This window comes from Stegostoma tigrinum, chromosome 17 (assembly GCF_030684315.1).
Source record: "Stegostoma tigrinum isolate sSteTig4 chromosome 17, sSteTig4.hap1, whole genome shotgun sequence".
Taxonomy (NCBI): Eukaryota; Metazoa; Chordata; class Chondrichthyes; order Orectolobiformes; family Stegostomatidae; genus Stegostoma; species Stegostoma tigrinum.
In genome coordinates, this window is record NC_081370.1 from 55911131 (window position 1) to 55930503 (window position 19373).

Sequence of the window (19373 nt, forward strand, 5' to 3'; positions counted from 1 at the left end):
ACTACCGGTTTTTGACATAGCAGGAACTGCAGACGCTGGAGAATCTGAGATAACAAGGTGTAGAGTTGGATGAACACAGCAGGCCAAGCAGCATCAGAGGAGCAGGAAGGCTGATGTTTCGGGATTTTCTGAAGAAGGGTCTAGACCCAAAACGTCAGCCTTCCTGCTCCTCTGATGCTGCTTGGCCTGCTGTGTTCACCCAGCTCTACACCTTGTTATCACCAGTTATAGGCTTAACAGGTTTATTTGAATTCACAAGCTTTCTGATTGCAGTCCCTTCATCAGTTAACCCTGAGGGAGGGTCACTGGACCTGAAAAGTTAACTCTGACTTTTCCTTCACATATGCTGCCAGACCTGTTGGCCTTTTCTAGCAACTTTTGTTTTTGTTCTTGTTATCACATAGTCTACCATTACACACTACCTATTGTTAGCCACAAACAGCTATTCACCCTCCTAACCAGATCATTATCAACTCCTTTGTCTGTCCAACGCCTGTTCTCTCTCTTTGGGCTCTATCCCCAGATATTGTTTACTCCTATGCCCTCTCTTTTGCATATAAACTGCCATTTTCCTAGCTACTATCAGTTCTGAGGAAGGGTCACTGAACCCGAAATGTTAACTCTCGATTTTTCTTCAAAGATGTTGCCAGACGTGCTGATATTTTCACAGCTACTTCTGTTTTTGTTCCTGATTTACAGCATCCACAGTACTTTGCATTTATAACCTGGCATTGTCTGATTTCTGACCCCAGTCTAATACCAGCACTTTCACGTCATAGAACCCCCCACAGAGTGGAAACAAACTCTTCAGCCCAACAAGTCCACACCATCCCTCAGAGCATCCCACCCAGACCCATTCCCCCCCATAACCCACCTAATCTACATATCCCCGAGCACTATGGGTAATTTAGCATGGCCAATCTACCTAACCTGCACATCTTTGGACTGTGGGAGGAAACCGGAGCACCCGGAGGAAACTCACGCAGACACGGGGAGAATGTACAAATTCCACACAGTCACCAGAGGCTGGAATCAAACCCAGGTCCCTGGTGCCATGAGGCTGCAGTGCTAACCACTGACATCATTTGAAATCAATGCATTCTTTCATTAACCATTCTTCTTCTTCTTCTTGAGTTCTCTGCTGAAAAGCCGATCCGACCCACAGCACTGTGAAGGGCCACCGGACCCGAAATGTTAACTCTGTTTTCTCCCTCCAGATGCTGCCAGACCTGCTGAGCTTTTCCAGCAACTTTATTTTTGTTCCACATCACTATGATCTCTGCCATGGGTTGGACTAGAATGGAGGTTCTGAATCCACACTAGCCAGAACAGTGGTCAACTCCATAAGATTAGCACTAATCTGTTTCACATTGGAGATGCAGCCAAGTGAAATGAACCAACCCTTCGCCCAAGCGGGTGTTATATGCATGTTACAGCCGAGTTCGATGGAATGTGCTAGAAGAAGCTCCGATGTCTTTCCATCGCATGGCTAACCAGAAATATCTCCCTGTCTTAACCACCTGCTTTGCCACATGTTGGAAGGATTTGCAAGTCAACAGTGAACCTGCATTGCTGCGCTAGGAACACCTCTTCCTTGGCCATCAGATCTTGGAGCAGATAAATGTAGATCTGGGAAAGCACAGCAGGTCAGACAGCATCTGAGGAGCAGGGAAGACAATATTTTGGGCTGAAACCCTTCAATACTAGGGGTGGGGTGGGGAAGGGAGCCCAATAATAATTAGAGAGAGGGGGTGGGGCTGGGGGGAGGGCAGGTGGGATGGAAATGGTTGGATGCAGGTAGGGGATTATTATGGATGGTCAGTGGGAAGGGTGGAGCAGTTAGGTGAGTCAGAAGATGGATGGGTTGGGGGGTGGAGAGATTTTGAAGCTAGTGCAGGAAATATTCAAGCCGTTGGGCTATAAGTTCCCAAGATGAAATATGAGGTGCTGTTCCTCCAGTTTACACCTGGCCTCACTCTGACAGTGGAGGAGGCCGAGGATGGACATCCAGGGGAGTGGGAGGGGGAGTTAAAGTGGTTGGCAGCCAGAAGGTCCCATTGGCTGGTGCGTGCGGAGTGCAGGTGCTCTGTGAACTGGTCTCAAGTCAGCATTTGGTCTCCTCGAAATAGAGAGGACCACATCGGGAGCAATGGATACAGTAGATGAGGTTGGATGAAGCGCAGGTGCATCTCTGATGGATTTGGAAGGATAGCTTGGGGCCTTGGACGAGATGAGGGAGGCGGTGTAGGGGCAGGTGTAGCACCTCCTGTGATTGCAGGGAAAGGTACTGGGCGTGTTGGAGAGGTTGGTGGGAAGTGTGGAGCTGATGATGTGAGTCGCAGAATGAACGGTCCCTGCGGAAAGCAGACGGTGTTGGGAGGGGAATATCTTTTTGGTGCCATGAGATGACCAGGGTAGTTGGAGTTGTGGATTTTGAGTAGGAGATAGAAATGGGCTTTGTGGGGTTGGGGAGCTATCAGGCATGGATGGGAGATCTCTTGAGGTGATGAGTTGGTTGATGGTCTTGGAGATGATGGCTTGGTGAGGTGATCAGAGGTAAAAGGAGGTGTCAGAGTGTCGACGACTGGCCTCAGCGATGTAGAGGTCAAAGCACCATACACTAGATACCCAATGGAGGAACAATACTTGATATTTCATCTGTGGAGCTTCCAGCCCAATGGTCTGAATACTGACTTCACCAGCTACAAAATCTCTCCACCCCCAACTTGTCCATCTTCTGACTCAGCTATCCACTCCTTCCTTCTCACTGGGCAACTGAAATAACCCTGGCCTACATTCCACCTATCTCCAACCTACCTACCCTTCCCCCAGCATCACCCCTCTGAACCCCCAACCCCCTTTTATTTCTGGGTTCCCCTCCCCTTCCCCAGTCCTGAAGAAGGGTTTCGGTCCAAAATGTTGGCTTCTCTGCTTCTTGGAAACTGTCTGACCTGCTGTGCTTTTCCAACTCCACATTTATTGATTCTGGCTTCCAGCATCTGCAGTCCTTACTGTTTCCACATCTTGGAGTGGGATGGTCAGAGCTTCGAGACCATTCAGCCCGTTGAACTCTGCTAACTATAAAATCTTCTTTCAACAACTGCTATGAGAATAAAAATGTACACAGTGGTATGGAGTACACATTACCTTACAAGTTTGACCCCCAGATTTATTCTGTTGTTATCTGAAATGCATAAACATTCTATTCAATGTGGTATATGATCAAGGCACTCATCTCTGAAAATAATGCTTCTTGAGTTTTACTTCATTTTTAGCCTCATCATTCAGTATGGTCACAGTCTTGATTCTTCCTATTTTTCCTTACATAATCTGAAAGTTACTACTTATGTTTCCAATTCTAAGGAATTGAACATAAGTAATAAGGGATGGAGTCGGTCATTTAGCCCATCAAGTCAGTTCTACAACTCAAACTCGTTTCTGATGTTTTGTTTCAGATCTATTTAGAATTACTACAGTGCAGAAAGAGGCCATTCAGCTCAAGTAGTCTGCACCGACCCTCGGAAGAGCACCCCACCTAAACCCGACACATTCCTGTAACCCCACATGTAGTTTTTACCGTGGTTAGTCCACCTAACCTGCCCATCCCTGGGCACTGTGGGGCAACATTGTTTAGCATGGCTCATCCACCTAACCTGTACATTTTTGGACTGTGGGAGGAAGCCGGAGCACCTGGAGGAAACCCACGCAGACATGGAGAGAACATGCAAATTCCACGCAGACAGTCACCCGAGGCTGGAATTGAACACAGGTCCCTGAGCTACCGTGCTGTCCAGGCCTTTCAATATTTCCTTAAATGCCCTAAATGTATAAAACCCTATCTGATTCAGTCTTGAACACTGCTGAACGATTAGCTGTCTTCAGTTCTCTGGCGTTGGAAATTCGCAAGATATCCAAACCTCTGATTGAAGAAATGTTTGTTCATCTCAGTTGCAACTAATCAATTCTTACCCCGAGTCTAGTTGTAGATAATAAGGAAAACAATCCTTCTGAAAGACCTAAGTATTTCAATGAGATCACCTTCAATTCTACAATCCTATTTCTTTAATTTCTCCTCACAGGGCAAATATCTCTTTCCCAGAAATTGATCCAAAATCGCACATTGAGGCGAGGATATCCCGCAGGTTAGAAGTTCAAAAACATGTACTTAACTGAGAAAATTAAAAGCAGGAGTGGAAATAAATTCTAGCTGCTGTGTAATGTAAATGTAACCCACTGAGCACAAGAAACTACATGTTATGTAAAAAAATGTTTTGATCAGTCTCAAAGATTAGTCACTTTGCTGTGAAGCAAATTTAACAGCGTGCCAGACCATCTGCTTGCATTCAGGAATTTACTGTGATGTTTCTGATAATAATAGGTGTCCGTCTTACAAAAGACTTGTTAAATAATGCTAACTGTTTGTACTGGGGGAGTTCTAACCATACCCAATAATTGACCTACTTAAACTCTCAAAAACAATTGCATTGAACTCTGTGTAATTAGTGCAAATCATATTGAATATTCCTAATAACTGATTAGACTGATGCTAAACCTCTTACTTCCCAGAAATCATGGCCTTATAAACAACATTACTTGTACAAACAAGAGAAGTGCTGCGCATGACGGTTATTGATTTTTGTCTTTCCCTAAAGGTGTTTTCACTCAATGCCCACTGATGAGTTTATCCAGACCCAAACACAGCTCACCACAAAATGTTCTCACTGAGATGAGCAAGCCGCAGAAGGAGATGGTGCGATTTTAATCTATCCAGCCCATTGGGAAACCATCAGAAACAAAGGCAAAAATTGATGGAAAGGCTCAGCAGGTCTGACAGCATAGAACATAGAACATAGAACAGTACAGCACAGAACAGGCCCTTCAGCCCACAATGTTGTGCCGACCATTGATCCTCATGTATGCACCCTCAAATTTCTGTGACCATATACATGTCCAGCAGTCTCTTAAATGACCCCAATGACCTTGCTTCCACAACTGCTGCTGGCAACGCATTCCATGCTCTCACAACTCTCTGCGTAAAGAACCTGCCTCTGACATCCCCTCTATACTTTCCACCAACCAGCTTAAAACTATGACCCCTCGTGCTAGCCATTTCTGCCCTGGGAAAGAGTCTCTGGCTATCAACTCTATCTATGGAGAGAAATCAGAGTCCAGTGGCCCTTCCTCAGAGCTGATGGTAGCTACGAAAATGTTGGTTGTTATGCAGAAGACAGGGTGGGGGTGAGGGGGTTAGGAGTAAATAATGAATGGAAATAGAGTCCAGTTCTGTTTTTGTTTCTGATCTCCAGCATCTGCAGTCCTTTCAGGAAGCCATCAAAATTGGGTTGGGTATTGGTCATACCAAATTTCCCTCATCACTGAATTCAAAGGTGGATAAGGAGGATGATATTGTATGGTGGTAAGGTTAATATTTCACTGAAATACAGCAAGTTAGATCATCGAGTGAGATAATGCAAAGCTACATCATACAGAAACCTAGATAACAAGGTGTAGAGCTGGATGAACACAGCAGGCCAAGCAGCATCAGGGGAGCGGGAAGGCTGACGTGAAACATCATCTTTTCTGATGAAGGGTCTAGGCCCAAAACGTCAGCTTTTGTGCTCTTAAGATGCTGCTTGGCCTGCTGTGTTCATCCAGCCTCACATTTTGTTATCTTGGATTCTCCAGCATCTGCAGATCCCATTATCTCTTGATGAAGGGACAGGCTGTATAAGGCTGTGGTCAGACGACATTTGGAATGTTCTAAGAAGCTTTGCGCCTTGTATCAAAGGAAAGATGTGCTTTGGAAGGAGTCCAGAAGAGGTTTACAAGAATGAACCCAGGAAGCAAGGCTGGTCAAATGAGGAGTGGTTGAGAACTTGGATTCTGTACCCAGTGGAGTTCAGGAGGACGAGGGGATCTGATTGAAACTCACAGCGTACTGAGAGCTTGGAGAAGATGTTTCCCTTAGTAGCAGAGACTAGAATTAGAAGAAGCTTTATTGTCACCAGGACACAAGGTTACAGCCTCAGCATAAAGGGATGACCGTTTAGAATTGAGATGCGGAGGAATTTCTTCAGCCAGCAGGTGGTTATTCTGTGGAATTCATTTCTGCACAGGGCTGTGGAGGATAGTCAATGTCTTTACAACAGAGACAGCTAGGCTCTTGCTTAGTAAGGGGATCAAGGCTTATGGGCAGAAGGCAGGAGAATGGGGTTGAGAAACATAGCAGCCTAAAATTAAATGAGAGCTGACTTGAGGGCCAAATGGCTTAACTCGGCTCCTATACCTTGTGGTATATGACCTTATGGTCAGAAGTCTCTATTTTTTTTTAACTGAGCTGTGCACAGCTGAGTGTCAAATCTGAAACATCTGCTGGCCCAACGTAATCAAGTGAACTCTTTCGAAATTGCTCTCTGGAGGTCAGAGTGGAATGGGTGTGGGGTTGGGTGTGGGGCAGAGGCGGGATTACAAACTGAGATGCTGCCTGGCACTGAGTCGGCCTAGACTTCAGGACTGCCCTAGGACCCTGGAATTGTGTCCAACATTTAAGAAATAAGAATAAAAGATGAAAGACCCTTTTTACCCTTATGGTTGATCATTTCAAACACTTCACTTGTCCCTTTCATGCCACCTCATGGGTTCTATTCATATCTGCCGTTGCCCCTCAAACCCTCATGCCAAGCTATGACCCTCGGCACGGCCCTCATATCCCTTTGAGTACTAAATGTCAACTTAATGTCAAATCATCTCAATGAATGCCTCCATCCATTACTCTTTATACTTATGAAGCAAATTTACCTGGTATCTACCACAGACAGACCTCAGGACTAGTGCAGAGAGAAGATAAAGATCTCGCCATATTGAGAAAAACACTCTGTCAAAAATGCTCATTTGATGCACTTGCATTCCTTCAACAACAGAAATCCTTGGAAACAACAAACATTGAATGCAGAAACAGAAATTGCTGGTGAAACTCAGCAGGCCAGGCAGCATCTGTGTGAAGAAAGCAAAGAAAGAAAACATTTCAAGTCCAGTGACTCTCCATCATAATATTTAATGCAATTGCATCAAGGTTTGAAATCCATTGCTCGACATCAAGGAGTCAAAAGCCCATTTGGTTGCCATTCAAACTCAAAAATGGAAGCAACATTACTGTGGTGCTGGGCTTTTGTACAGAGGTAATCTGTTAACAAGAAAATTCCCGGGCTTATGTCAACAGTCTGAGTAAAACAGCCAGTAATTTTGTTTTTTTAAGCATTCCAGTCATTTTTTCCAAAGATTTAAAGGTATAAACACCTTGTTAGTTTTGGCAGTTCACAGGTCTCTTTAACCTTTCTCCAGCTGCCTATGAGTGCCATCTGTAATCCTTTCAATAGCTCTCTTTGACAGATCCTTCTGGCTGGTTTGGCAGTTGATTTTGACAAGTTTGTTGAGTGTTCCAATAAGTTTGACGTTATTGAGTTCATGAACTTCCTACACATACTTATATCTACTTTTAGCAATCCAGAAGTTGACCTAAACTCTCCCAGGGGGTAGCTTACCTGCATAAATGGTATCCAATCTGGCCCAGGGGCTAGATCTAAAAGGCACCTCTCCCCTCCAAAGGAATACCTTGATTTTTCAAGTGAATTCACAGAGTTCAGGCCTGCTCTGAGTGCGCCTAATCTGCACACTCTGAGTTTCATACTAAAGGGATGTCAAAATGCGACAGAGGCAGTTACTGGTTTACATGGCCAGGTGACTTTGCAAAGCATCCATGCCTGCATCTTGGCCTGTCTCCAAAGACACCCACATGCAACACAAAATGTCATGATGTGGAGTGAGGCAGGAGCAGTAATTTAGAACTTCCGCCATTCATTTCAATGTTTTTAACCACTTAGAAGAGCCTCCAACCATGAACCCCAATTGAAAATTGCATCAGACATACAGCTGAAGGACACAACATGGAGTCACAGAATTGCTACAGTGCAGAGGGTTACCATTTGACCCTATTGTGTCTTTCCTATTTTTAATTCAAGAACTACTCACCTGGTGACCTTTCTCCATAACCCCGTAAATTTCTGCTGTGAGGCTACTCAGAAATCACACATCCTTCCATTCTTAAATCTTTTGGCTGGTTTTGCTTCTTATTCATTCCACCAGTCCTGCCCGCCATCATATGTAATCATTTACCCAGAACTTGTTTCACAGTGACACATATCAGACTGGCCTCCCAAACAGGACATATTTAACCTCAATTAACTTGCTAAACAAAATGGCTCTTCCTTCAAGAAATTTCCATTCAGAGGTTTCTTTGGGTGAGATGCACAAAAAAGATCATAAAGGCTGTGACAATTCAATTCCACCACAACAAAGTTTCAATTTCTATCATGCCTACAGACTAAGTACAGTTTGTCCTCAAGTTATTTCTTAAAGTCTTCTTAACTATCCCAGCAATCCATTAATTTATGATCAGTCATTCATATTCTGCAGATGTTTCAGATTATTATTATTGAATTTGATATTGAATCATGAAGGCTTCAGGGACCGCAGGCGGAAAATGACGTGTTGTTCTTCCAGCCTGCACCGAGCCTCACTGGAGCACTGCACCAAGCTCAAGACAGAGATGCTGGCCAGGGATCACAGTGCAGTGTTGAAGTGCAAGCTACAGGACCCTTCACACTTAATATCAAGTGCAATAATTTTAGGGCCTGCGCACCTTCTCCCATGTCCTTACCCCAACCCCCACCCGGCCTGAGCATCACATTAGCTGCTACCACAAACAGCCCATTGTCAGCCACTAATGGTCACCATTAAGCACCAACTGATTTTCCCAGGTTGACCTCTACCCATCCAGATGGCTGTCCAACAGTTGTCCTCTCTTTCTCTCTCTGGGTTCCATCTCCACCCATTATTTACTCCTACCCACTTCCCCAACCCGATATTCAGCATATATACTAATTTTATTTTTACTAGTTATAGCTAGATTTGTAGAACCCGAAAGATTAATTCTGCTTTCTCTCCACAGACGTTACCAGGCCTGCTGAGTTTTTCCAGAAATTTCTGTGTTTGTTTCTGATTTCCAGCATCCATAGTTCTTTGTCTTTTTTCTTGTTTACAGGCAGGAGTTCATGTTTGGATGTGCACTTTGGTGGATTTAGTGAGAATCCCAATGGCCTGCTTGATGAGCAACCGCCAGCTTTCTCCCGAGCAAGCTGTGTCTTCCAAGCTTTTAGACATCTGCCAGTCTGGGTGACACCTGTTAATGACATGCCAGACTGCTCGACCGATAGACATCTGAACATAGGCACGTCCAGTTTTTTTGTCTACAGCCAAGATTTAATGGGCAAATCTGCTCTTTTCCTCCCCCATAGTGAATCACTGCAGAGACAAATAATCCTTCTTTTCCTTCACTATGTATGGGAGTTTTAGATTATGTACAGGGGTAAGAAGTTACATTTTCACATTACAAACTAAAAGTATATTAACTGGTTTTGCATCTTCATTCATAAGTTTTGTTTCTCAATCAATCAATACTTTGGTGTTGATTAAATATGGATGGATTTTTTTTTAAACTCCCATATGGGAAAAGTACGGAGTTGGCCAACTCAGGATTTGGGCAAAACAATTAAATTTATGTTGTGACCCAAGGGGTAGTGAGCCTGGAGGGAAACAGTACTCTCTTCCTATCTTGGCCACAATGCTGTAAAGATTGACATACAAATAAAAACTAAATGGAACTATCCCAAGAAAGAGCCAGCTAAATACAGCACAATTTACTCTGCAAATTTTGGACTGCAGTTTTGGAATACTGCATTCAGTTCTGCTCTCCCTGTGATTAGGAAAGATGCTGTGAAACATGAAAAGGTTCAGAAAAGATTTATAAAAGGATATTACAAGGGTCAGAGAGTCTGAGCTACAGAAAGCGGCTAAGTGGCTGGGGCTATTTTCTCTGGAGTTTCCGAGGCTGATGGGTGACCTTATAGAAGCTTATAAAATCATAAGGGGCATGGATAGGGTGAATAGTCAAGGTCTTTTCCCCCAGGGTAGAGGAGTCCAAAACTAGAGGGCACAAATTTAAGGTGAAGGGGGTAAGATTTAAAAGAGACCTAATGGGCAGCTTTTTCATGCAGAGGATGATGTGCGTATGGATTGAGCTGACAGAGAAAATGAAGAAGGCTGGTACAATTACAACATTTAAAAGGCATCTGGATGAGGACATGAACAGGAAGGGCTTACAGTGTTAGGGGCCAAATACTAGCAAATGGAACCAGATTAATTTAGGGTATCTGCTCGGTGAGTACGAGTTGGATTTAAGAGTGTGTTACCATGGTGTACATCTCCATTACTCTAACTTCACTTCAACAATATCTGAAGGATATCAACAAGCAGCACATCCTCTAATTTTGTCTTCAGCGTGCGGCCCTCTGAGACCTGTGCATGATTGTAACTTTCAAAGTCAATGTGTCAGCACCAATGGCCCGCACAGAACCTCGGAGGAATCTCAGAGAACCCCACAGCCATGCAGCTTAGGGGGAACTCTAACCAACCTAAACACTTCCAGTGCTGCCTCTGAAAATCAGCTGACCCCATTTAAGATGAGATCTGTTTCATTACTGGCATTCATTTGTATGTTTGTAAAGTCAAAGAACACAAGAATATTCCCCGAGTACTCATCCCCATCTGTGTAATCTCCATGAGACTCACAACATAATGAGCTCCTCTAATTCTGCCCAAGAACATCCCTGATTTGAATTGATCTGTCCTTAATGGCTATGTCTTCACTTACCTAGATTCTGCAATTTGCAGATCATTTTTTACACCTCACTACATCATTTTCCTTCTTTAAAACATTCCCTAATAGTTATTTCTTAGGAATATAGAAACAGGAGTACGCCATTCAAACACTGAAACTGCCCCACCATTCAATATGTCCATAGCTGGTCAAAAACTTCAGTGTTTTTTACCCACCCCAACCCCATAACGCCAGTGGCAAACATGAACCAGTCAATCCCTACCTTAAACATAATCATAGAACAAGCTTCTACAGAACTCTCTGTACAGAATTCCAAAGGTTGACAGCGTTCTTAGTAAACGAAAATTCTCAGATCTAAGTAGCATTCTCTGTATTTTTAAATAGTTTCTCCTGGTTCTAGACTCCTTAACTAAGGAATGATAACTTACCTGCTTCTACCCTTAGATATTTTGTACGTTTCAATGAGATCACCTCCCATTCTTTCAATCTCAGCAGGATATGGGCCCAGCTTACGTGAAACACTTCGACCACACGTTTGCTCATTTATTCTAATCACTCCTTATATGAGGTGCTGTCAAATTTTGATTTTTAATGCACACATTTTGGGGTGACTTATTATGTGATGGGTATAATACAAATCCAACTTGAGAGTGACGTAATGCTGTACCTAGTCATTGCAGGGACAGAGAACACATAGTCTATGATACTAATTAGCAGGAGTGATTATTTTGACTACATTAAAAAATGGAACATATTGACAGCTGTACAAATCTTTAGTTCAGCCATATTTGGAATACTGCATGCAGTTGTTGTTGCTCCAATGCCAGGAGGATGCTTTGGAGAGGGTGCAAGGAAGGTTTACCAGCATGTTGCCTGGTCTGGAGGGTTTTAATTATGAGGAGGGGTGGGATAAACTGGGATGGTTTTCACTGGAAAGACAGTGGCTGAGGGGTTACATGATAGAGGTCTACAAAATGATGAAAGGCATAGATTGGGTGGATAGACAAAAGCTTTTCCCTGTGGGAACAGATTGACGGTGAGAGGGGGAACGTTTAGGGGAGAAGTGCAGAGAACATTTTTCACACAGTGGGTGGTGGTGGGGGCGGGGGGGGGGTTCTGGAATATCCTGCCAGTGGGGTAGTGGAAGCAGACACATTAGCAACTTTTAAGGCACATCTCGGCAGGTACATGGATGGGAGGCAAACAGAGGGGTAGAAACAGTGCATGGGGAATAAGTAGAAGGTCTATGAGTGATAATGGGAACTGCAGATGCTGGAGAATCCAAGATAATAAAGTGTGAAGCTGGATGAACACAGCAGGCCAAGCAGCATCTCAGAACCGGTGAAGGGTCTAGGCCCAAAACGTCAGCTTTTGTGCTCCTGAGATGCTGCTTGGCCTGCTGTGTTCATCCAGCTTCACACTTTATTATCTTAAGTAGAAGGTCTATGTTGCGTTAAATAAGGATTAGAATCAGCTTGGTGGGCCTCAGGGCCTGTTCCTGTGCTGTACTGAATTGTATATTAAATTGCATTCTGCGTGATCAGCAATTTTTACTTAAGACCTAAAAGGCTACTTTTTTGCAAAGCTTACTGACAAATCCATTTTAAATAACCTGAATCATTACGAAGAGCTAATGCGAGCCAATGGCACAGCCGTCCATTAACAGTACAGTGAGATAAAGTGATTGCTTCACATAGATCAATTGTTTCAAACTCTGCCAATTGTTTCAGTCACAAGTACACTTTGAAGTTACCTTTCTGTTGGTCTGGTGAAGTGGAGCTCGGGAGCTGTTCTTAGTTGATGGCATTCCATTCTCTGTAGTTCTGGGAGGGTTCATGCCAAAAAACGGAGGTTGGTTCTTTAGAACTCCAGATACACAGAGCTGTGCCACCTCCTTCAAAGCTTTCATTTGGGATTCCTGAGACAATGAAGATAGATTAGATTCCCTACAGTATGGAAGCAGGCCCTTCGGCCCAACAAGTCCACACCGCCCCTTGCAGCATCCCACCCAGACCCATCCCCCTATAACCCACACATACCCCTGAACACTACGGGCAATTTAGCATGGCCAATCTGCTTATCCTGCATGTCTTTGGACTGTGGGAAGAAACCGGAGCCCCCAGAGGAAACCCACGCAGATACAGGGAGAATGTGCAAACTCGATATAGACAGCTACCTGAAGGTGGAATCGAACCCAGGTCCCTGGCGCTGTGAGGCAGCAGTGCTAACCACTGAGCTACCGTGCCGCCCTTAAAGGAAATAATGAAAAAGAAAAATCTAGAATGTGGTAGTTAACGGCGTGGGATTTTCTCCTGCTGGGGTGTACCCATTTTGGCCACTGCATGCCACTCTGTCTCACTTAGGCAGATAGCACCAGAAATATGATGAGTTGCATGTGCTTTTTGGTCCTCCATTTCCCCAGTCTGAGGGTCAGTTAGCTCAGTTAATTGGATGGCTGGTATGCAGAGTGACAATTGTATGGGTTCAAGTCCACGGAAGTCACATTTTCTCAACCCTGCCCCTCATGAGGTGTTGAGACCCTCTGGCTAAACTCACTAGTCATCATTTCCCTCCCTAGGACTCGTGACTTTACCTTCACTAATCTAGTGAAGCAGGTGGGTACACACAATATTAAGGGAAAGTGATTTCCATTCTCCACCCGGTGTTAGCCCCATTTAAAAGCTGGATGCTGGGACCGGTTTGGGCTTTCAGCTCCCAACGACTGTGGGCTGAGGGAAATGGGACTGTGAATTCAATTTGAGAGGGGTGTGTACAATTCTCTTGTGAGTATGACTGTATGCAGGGTTTAGAGTGCCCTACAGAAATCGGGAGGCAGTTTAACATGCCCTTCTCCCGCTGCAGCCACTGAATCGGACCACAGTCATCAAGCTGCAGCATTGTACAGCTATTCAGTGGGGAACCTGACCTGGCTATGTGAGAAATCCTGAAACCAGAATGCCACCTGCAGCCTGTGAATAGAGCGGGGCATCTCAGTGGTACCGACATCATTCACCAGAGGTTCCCAATCAGATAGCTTTGGATCCTGTGCCAGGAAGGTGTGGCAGCTGCTTGTCACCACCGATGTCATCCTTGGTCATGTGCCTCCTCGTGTACATAAGGGTCAAGTGAAGGGAATACTTCATTTTAATTTTGGTTCCTCCACCTTGTGGCGAAATGGGTGGCCTCTTTCCAAGGACACAAATGACTTTGAGAGATTGGTAAGTGGACACTGGGAGGCAGCAGGGAATCATATTTGGATGTTATCCTGAAGGGAGATGAAGCTACTATGGTACTGTCACTGGACTAGTAACACTGAGCCCCAGGTCAAAGTTCTGGGGCTGCGGGTTGGAATCTCACCATAGCAGATGGTGGAATCTGAATTCAGAAAGATCTTGAATTTAAAGCTATCCTAATGGCTAACTACTATCAATTGTCATCAGAAGCCACCTGGTCTTTCTGAAGGGATGTTTTCCCTTGTTAGAAAAGGAAATCTGCTATACATGCTGATTCCAGACCCCACTGTAATGTAATTGTCTCTTCTATGCCATCTGAAATGGCCCAGAATGCCACTCAGTTCCAAGGTAATTAAGGATGGCCAACAAATGCTAGCAATGCCCATTTCCATGAATGAATTTTAAAAAGTATGTGCTTGTCAATGCAGCAACAGTTAAAATTTTGAATTTGCTGCTGCAGACTGGCTTTACATGCACGTATCATAAAGACATCGTGGAGATCAAATTCTTTTGGTTGGCAACCAGGAGTATTTTAAATTCATCAGGAAATGTCTCTACCCCAACATGTTCAAAATAATAATTTGGCAGGCAAATAATCTCATATTCCAAGCAAACCAACTAGATTTAATCAGCAACAAAATACATCAGTGTTGTATATTTTTTGTTCGTATGTTGTAAGGGTTTGTTGCAACAGACAACATAGTCATAAGAAATTGATTTAACTGCACTCTTTCCACATATTTTGAATATGGAAGGAAACAAATAAGAAATCCAGGGGAGGAGCTTATTGAATTCAATATGAAAAACAAAATGGTAATGGAGAAATTAATAGGACTTAAAATAATGGGACTAAAATGAACTGCAGGACTTCAATAAGAATATTACAGAAGAACTTCTCAGAAACAAGATCACTATGTTTCATTCATAGATCTCCTCCTTTGGGAAATGTATTGTTGGACTTGAGGTTTAGTAGCGTCACTGTCAGTTCAGAAGAATAGGAGATAAAATCCATGGCAAAATCTTGCTGAGGGGTGAACTGTTGACCAGAGAGTTGGAGAGAGAGACACATACTGCCCGTTCTCCAGAAGGCCACTTGGAAAACATATCAGTCAGCATCACTGAGAGGCCCATGGCTTCTGAAGGAATAAAACTGCCAGTATTTTTCTTCATTCAATGGGCATGGATACCGTTGGTTATTGGTCTTCTCTAGCTGCATTGAATAAGGTGGTGGTGAACTGTTTTCTTGAACTGTTACAGTCTATATGTTGTGGGTCAACCACAGTGCTGCTTCAAAGGGAGTTTCATGATGTTGACCCAGTACCAGTGAAGGAATGGTGATCCATCTCAGAAACAATTTGGTGGCTGCTTAGATGGGAACTTTCAGGTGTTGTTGCTTCCATGTATCTGCTGCCCTTGTCTTTTTAGATGGTCGAGTTTGTGGGTTTGGAAAGAGCTGTTGAAGGAGCTCTGATGAACTGTTGCAGTTTGTTTTGTGGATGAACACTACTGGTTCTACTGTTTATTGTTGTTGTAGAGAGGGGATGATGAAGATCATGCATGGGGTGCCAATCAAGCAGATTTCTTTGCTGTGATGGTAAAGAGTATCTTCAGTGTTGTTGAAGCTGCATTCATTCATATAAGTGGAAACTATTCCATTATATGCCTTACTTGTGTTTTATCAATGTTGGATTTGTGGAATCAACACTTGAGATGGATCACCATTCCTTCACTGGTACTGGGTCAACATCATGAAACTCCCTTTGAAGCAGCACTGTGGTTGACCCACAACATACAGACTGTAGCAGTTCAAGAAAACAGTTCACCACCACCTTATTCAATGCAGCTAGAGAAGACCAATAACCAACGGTATCCATGCCCATTGAATGAAGAAAAATACTGGCAGTTTTGGGAGGAGTGTGGGGAAAATGTTTGAGAAAGGGTGGTGGGTGCCTGGCATTCACTACCGCTGGAGGTGTTGGAGTCAGGCATGTTAGCAACATTTAATGCATATATTGATAGATACAAGATATCTTATGACCTTATGATGGATGGAAGGTCTTTGATAAAAGTAGCTGAAGACGTTTGGGCCTAGGATACTACTCTGAGGAACTCCTCCAGGGATCTCTAGTGGCTGCAACAGAATCCCCTATCTCTGACCTTAGGAACAGCGGAATGAGAGTAAACAATTCAACTAATCAACCCTGCCCTGCCACTCAATATGATCATGGGTGATTGAACAATTCAATGTCCTTTACCTATAAATTCATATAACCCTGCTAATCAGAAATATAAAACTACCTAGCTTAAACATGCTCCGACACTGGACTTTCACAGCTTGTATGGGAGAGAATTTGGAGGCCTGCAACCCTCACAGGGGAAAAAGAAAACTCCTCACCTTGGATAAAGTTGGCAACTCCCTTGTCTTAAAATGATGACCCCTTGTCCTAGGCTCCTTAACGAGCAGAAACATCTTATCTGCACCTACCCTGTCTATCCCATTAAGAATTTTGAAAGTTTCAATGAGATCATTTCTGATTCTTTGAAACTCTAGAGAATGCTGGTCCAGTTTGCACGATCTCTCTTCTCAAAACTATTTCACTATAGTCAGAATGAGACTTGTAATCTTCATTGAACTCCGTCAATGGCAATTGTCCTTTGTGCATATCCACTTCCAACCTTGTACCACTGAAGAACCATTCTGCAGATCTCCTCCCAAGTGGGTAACCTCACATCTTTCCACATTATATCCCATCTGCAATGTGCTTGCCCATTGAATAAATCTGCTCAAATCCTCCTGAATCCACTTTACATCTTCCCCACAACAAAACTTTGCATGTAGTTTTGTATCATCCACAACTTTGATAATTTTACATTAATTCCAAATCGGTAACATATATTGTGAACAGTTGGGGACCAAGCACTGAGCATTGTGCTTACCCTTTAGTCACAACCTGCCAACAATGACTCATTTATTCCTACTCTCTGTTTCGTATCTTGTAGCAACTGTACTTATGTGGCTGGTCTACTTCAGCCTCTGGTCAGTGGATGCTGATATTTGGAGATTCATTGATAGCAACATTATGGGATGACGGTTGGATTATCTCTTGTTGGAGATGGTCATTTTTTAAGGGATGTGTTATGACAATTCAACTTTCTACTTATTAGCCGAAGCCTGGATATTGGGACAGGGGCTGATTCAATGCCTGAGGAGTTATGAATGCACATTTTTCAATGCCAATCACTGACAAACAACTCCATTTCTGACCTTATGATGGATGGAAGATCTTTGATAAAAGTAGCTGAAGACGTTTGGGCTTAGGATACTACTCTGAGGAACTCCTCCAGGGATCTCTAGTGGCTGAGATGATTGACCTTCAATAGTCAGAACCATCCTCCTGGTGAATCATGTTACACCGATGTAAAAAAAACTTCAGTTGGCCCCATTTGGAATATTGCATGCAATTCTTGTCACCCATTACCAGAAGGACATGGATGCTTTGGAGAGGACGTAGAGTAGGTTAACGAGAATGTTGCCTGGTCTGGAGGGTTTAAGTGATGAGGAAAGGTTTTCATTGGAAAAACAGAGGCTGAGGGGCGAACTGATAGAGAGATCTACAAACGTTATGACAGGCATAGATAGGGAGGATAGTCAGAGGCTTTTTCCCCAAGGTGAAAAGGTCAACTAAAAGAAGGTGTGAGGGGGATGTTTGGGGGAGGAGTGTGGGGAAAATGTTTGAGAAAGGGTGGTGGGTGCCTGGCATTCACTACCGCTGGAGGTGGTGGAGTCAGGCATGTTAGCAACATTTAATGCATATATTGATAGATACAAGATATCTATTAATTATTTTACCCAAATAATTATTTTCTACATTTTCTAAATGTTTTGCACATTCTTAAAACATATTTGAACAATTTCTCACCAGTAGATTTTTTTTTCTGTGTTCTGAACAGAGGGACAGAAACTGCACAAGAGCAATAAGTAGCGGGTCTAAATAAGGATTAGAATCGGGGCAGCACGGTGGCTCAGTGGTTAGCGCTGCTGCCACACAGCACCAGGGACCCGGGTTCAATTCCAGCCCTGGGTGACTGTCTGTGTTGAGTTTGCATATTCTCCCTGTGTCTACATGGGCTTGCTCTGGTTTCCTCCCACAGTCCAAAGACGTGTAGGGTAGGTGGATTGGCCATGCTAACAGTGCCCAGAGGTGGTTAGGTTAGGTTAGATGTGCAAAATCAGAGGTAGGGGATTAGGTCTGGGTGGGATGCTCTGCAGAAGGTCAGTGTGGACTTGTTGGGCTACACTGTAGGGATTCTATGAATTGGTGCAGGCTTTGTGGGCTGGAGGGCCTGTTCCTGTGTTGTACTAAAAAGTATTGCATTGCATAATCTTACAATCATTACCTTGCCATTCTGGAGAGACATTGGGGTGCTCTTTCTCAAACAAGAGTGGACTGAGTTATTAGTGTTGTGTTGCAAAAAAACTTTAAGTGTCAGTATAATTGGAGTAGCCAAGAGCAAAATTGATAGACTTTAGTTAGGAAACATCAAAGGATATGGTGCAAGGACAAACAAATAGACCTGAGGTGCAAATTTGCCAAGACATAGTTATATTGAAGACCAGGCCCATGGGTCCGAATGTCTTACTCTTGCTCCTCAAAATCCAATGTTACAAATTGTGCTTTCATTGCCATTCTGAAATCACAGTTGGCAATTTCATTTTAAACATAATTGTGTTTAGTGTAATGTTCTTGTGTTTTTGTTTCACAGCCTAGGGACAGGCAGTATTAATTACTTCATAACAGGATAGATGATCAAAAAGACAGGAATGAATTATCTGCCAAAACGCTGGCCAGCTCAAAGTGAATATGGAAATGTTTCAAGTCTGCAGGCCATACCTTAGTTGATGTGTCATTTTGTTTTATCTTGCTTTGTTTGGCTTAATGTTGTTTTTGTATGCTTAAAACAAAACCTGAAAACAGGTGACGTCAGCCTTGTGCTTGAAGTAAACAATAGAACAGAAGTGCCTACCTCCAGATAACATTAGCATTGTAGTTCATCACCTGGCTGAACAAACGCTTTCCAATGTTGCAGATACTTTAGAGAATTGTTATAAGCTCACAACAACAGCAAAACTGATTTTCAAAGTACTTAGCTGTAGTCTGACACTTGAAAGCGATGTCATGATATTTATCGCAACAAGATCATAACACATTAGGAGTCAGTTTGCTTCTTGATTTATACAGTAAAGAACACAAAAAAAATCTATTGAAGCAAGAAATTGTTCAAATGTGTTTTATGAATGTGCAAAACATTTAGAAAATGATTATTTAGGTAAAAGGCAATCTATCTGGGAGGTGATGGCCTAGTGGTATTAACGCTGGACTGTTAATCCAGACATCCAGGATAAT

General features: G+C 43.3%; 1 protein-coding gene across 4 annotated transcripts in view; it reads right to left on the minus strand.

The window, feature by feature from the left end:
* LOC125459352 (leucine zipper protein 2-like) overlaps nucleotides 1–19373 on the minus strand; it is a 333928-nt gene that overhangs the window by 78697 nt on the left and 235858 nt on the right. For 3 of the 4 annotated variants that reach the window (XM_048545724.2, XM_048545722.2, XM_048545723.2), the window contains exon 9: nucleotides 12489–12653. The exons of the other annotated variant lie outside the window; for it this stretch is intronic. In XM_048545724.2, coding sequence (XP_048401681.1) covers nucleotides 12489–12653 — 165 coding nt within the window. The remainder of the gene's footprint in view (nucleotides 1–12488; nucleotides 12654–19373) is intronic. 4 annotated transcript variants of the gene reach the window in all.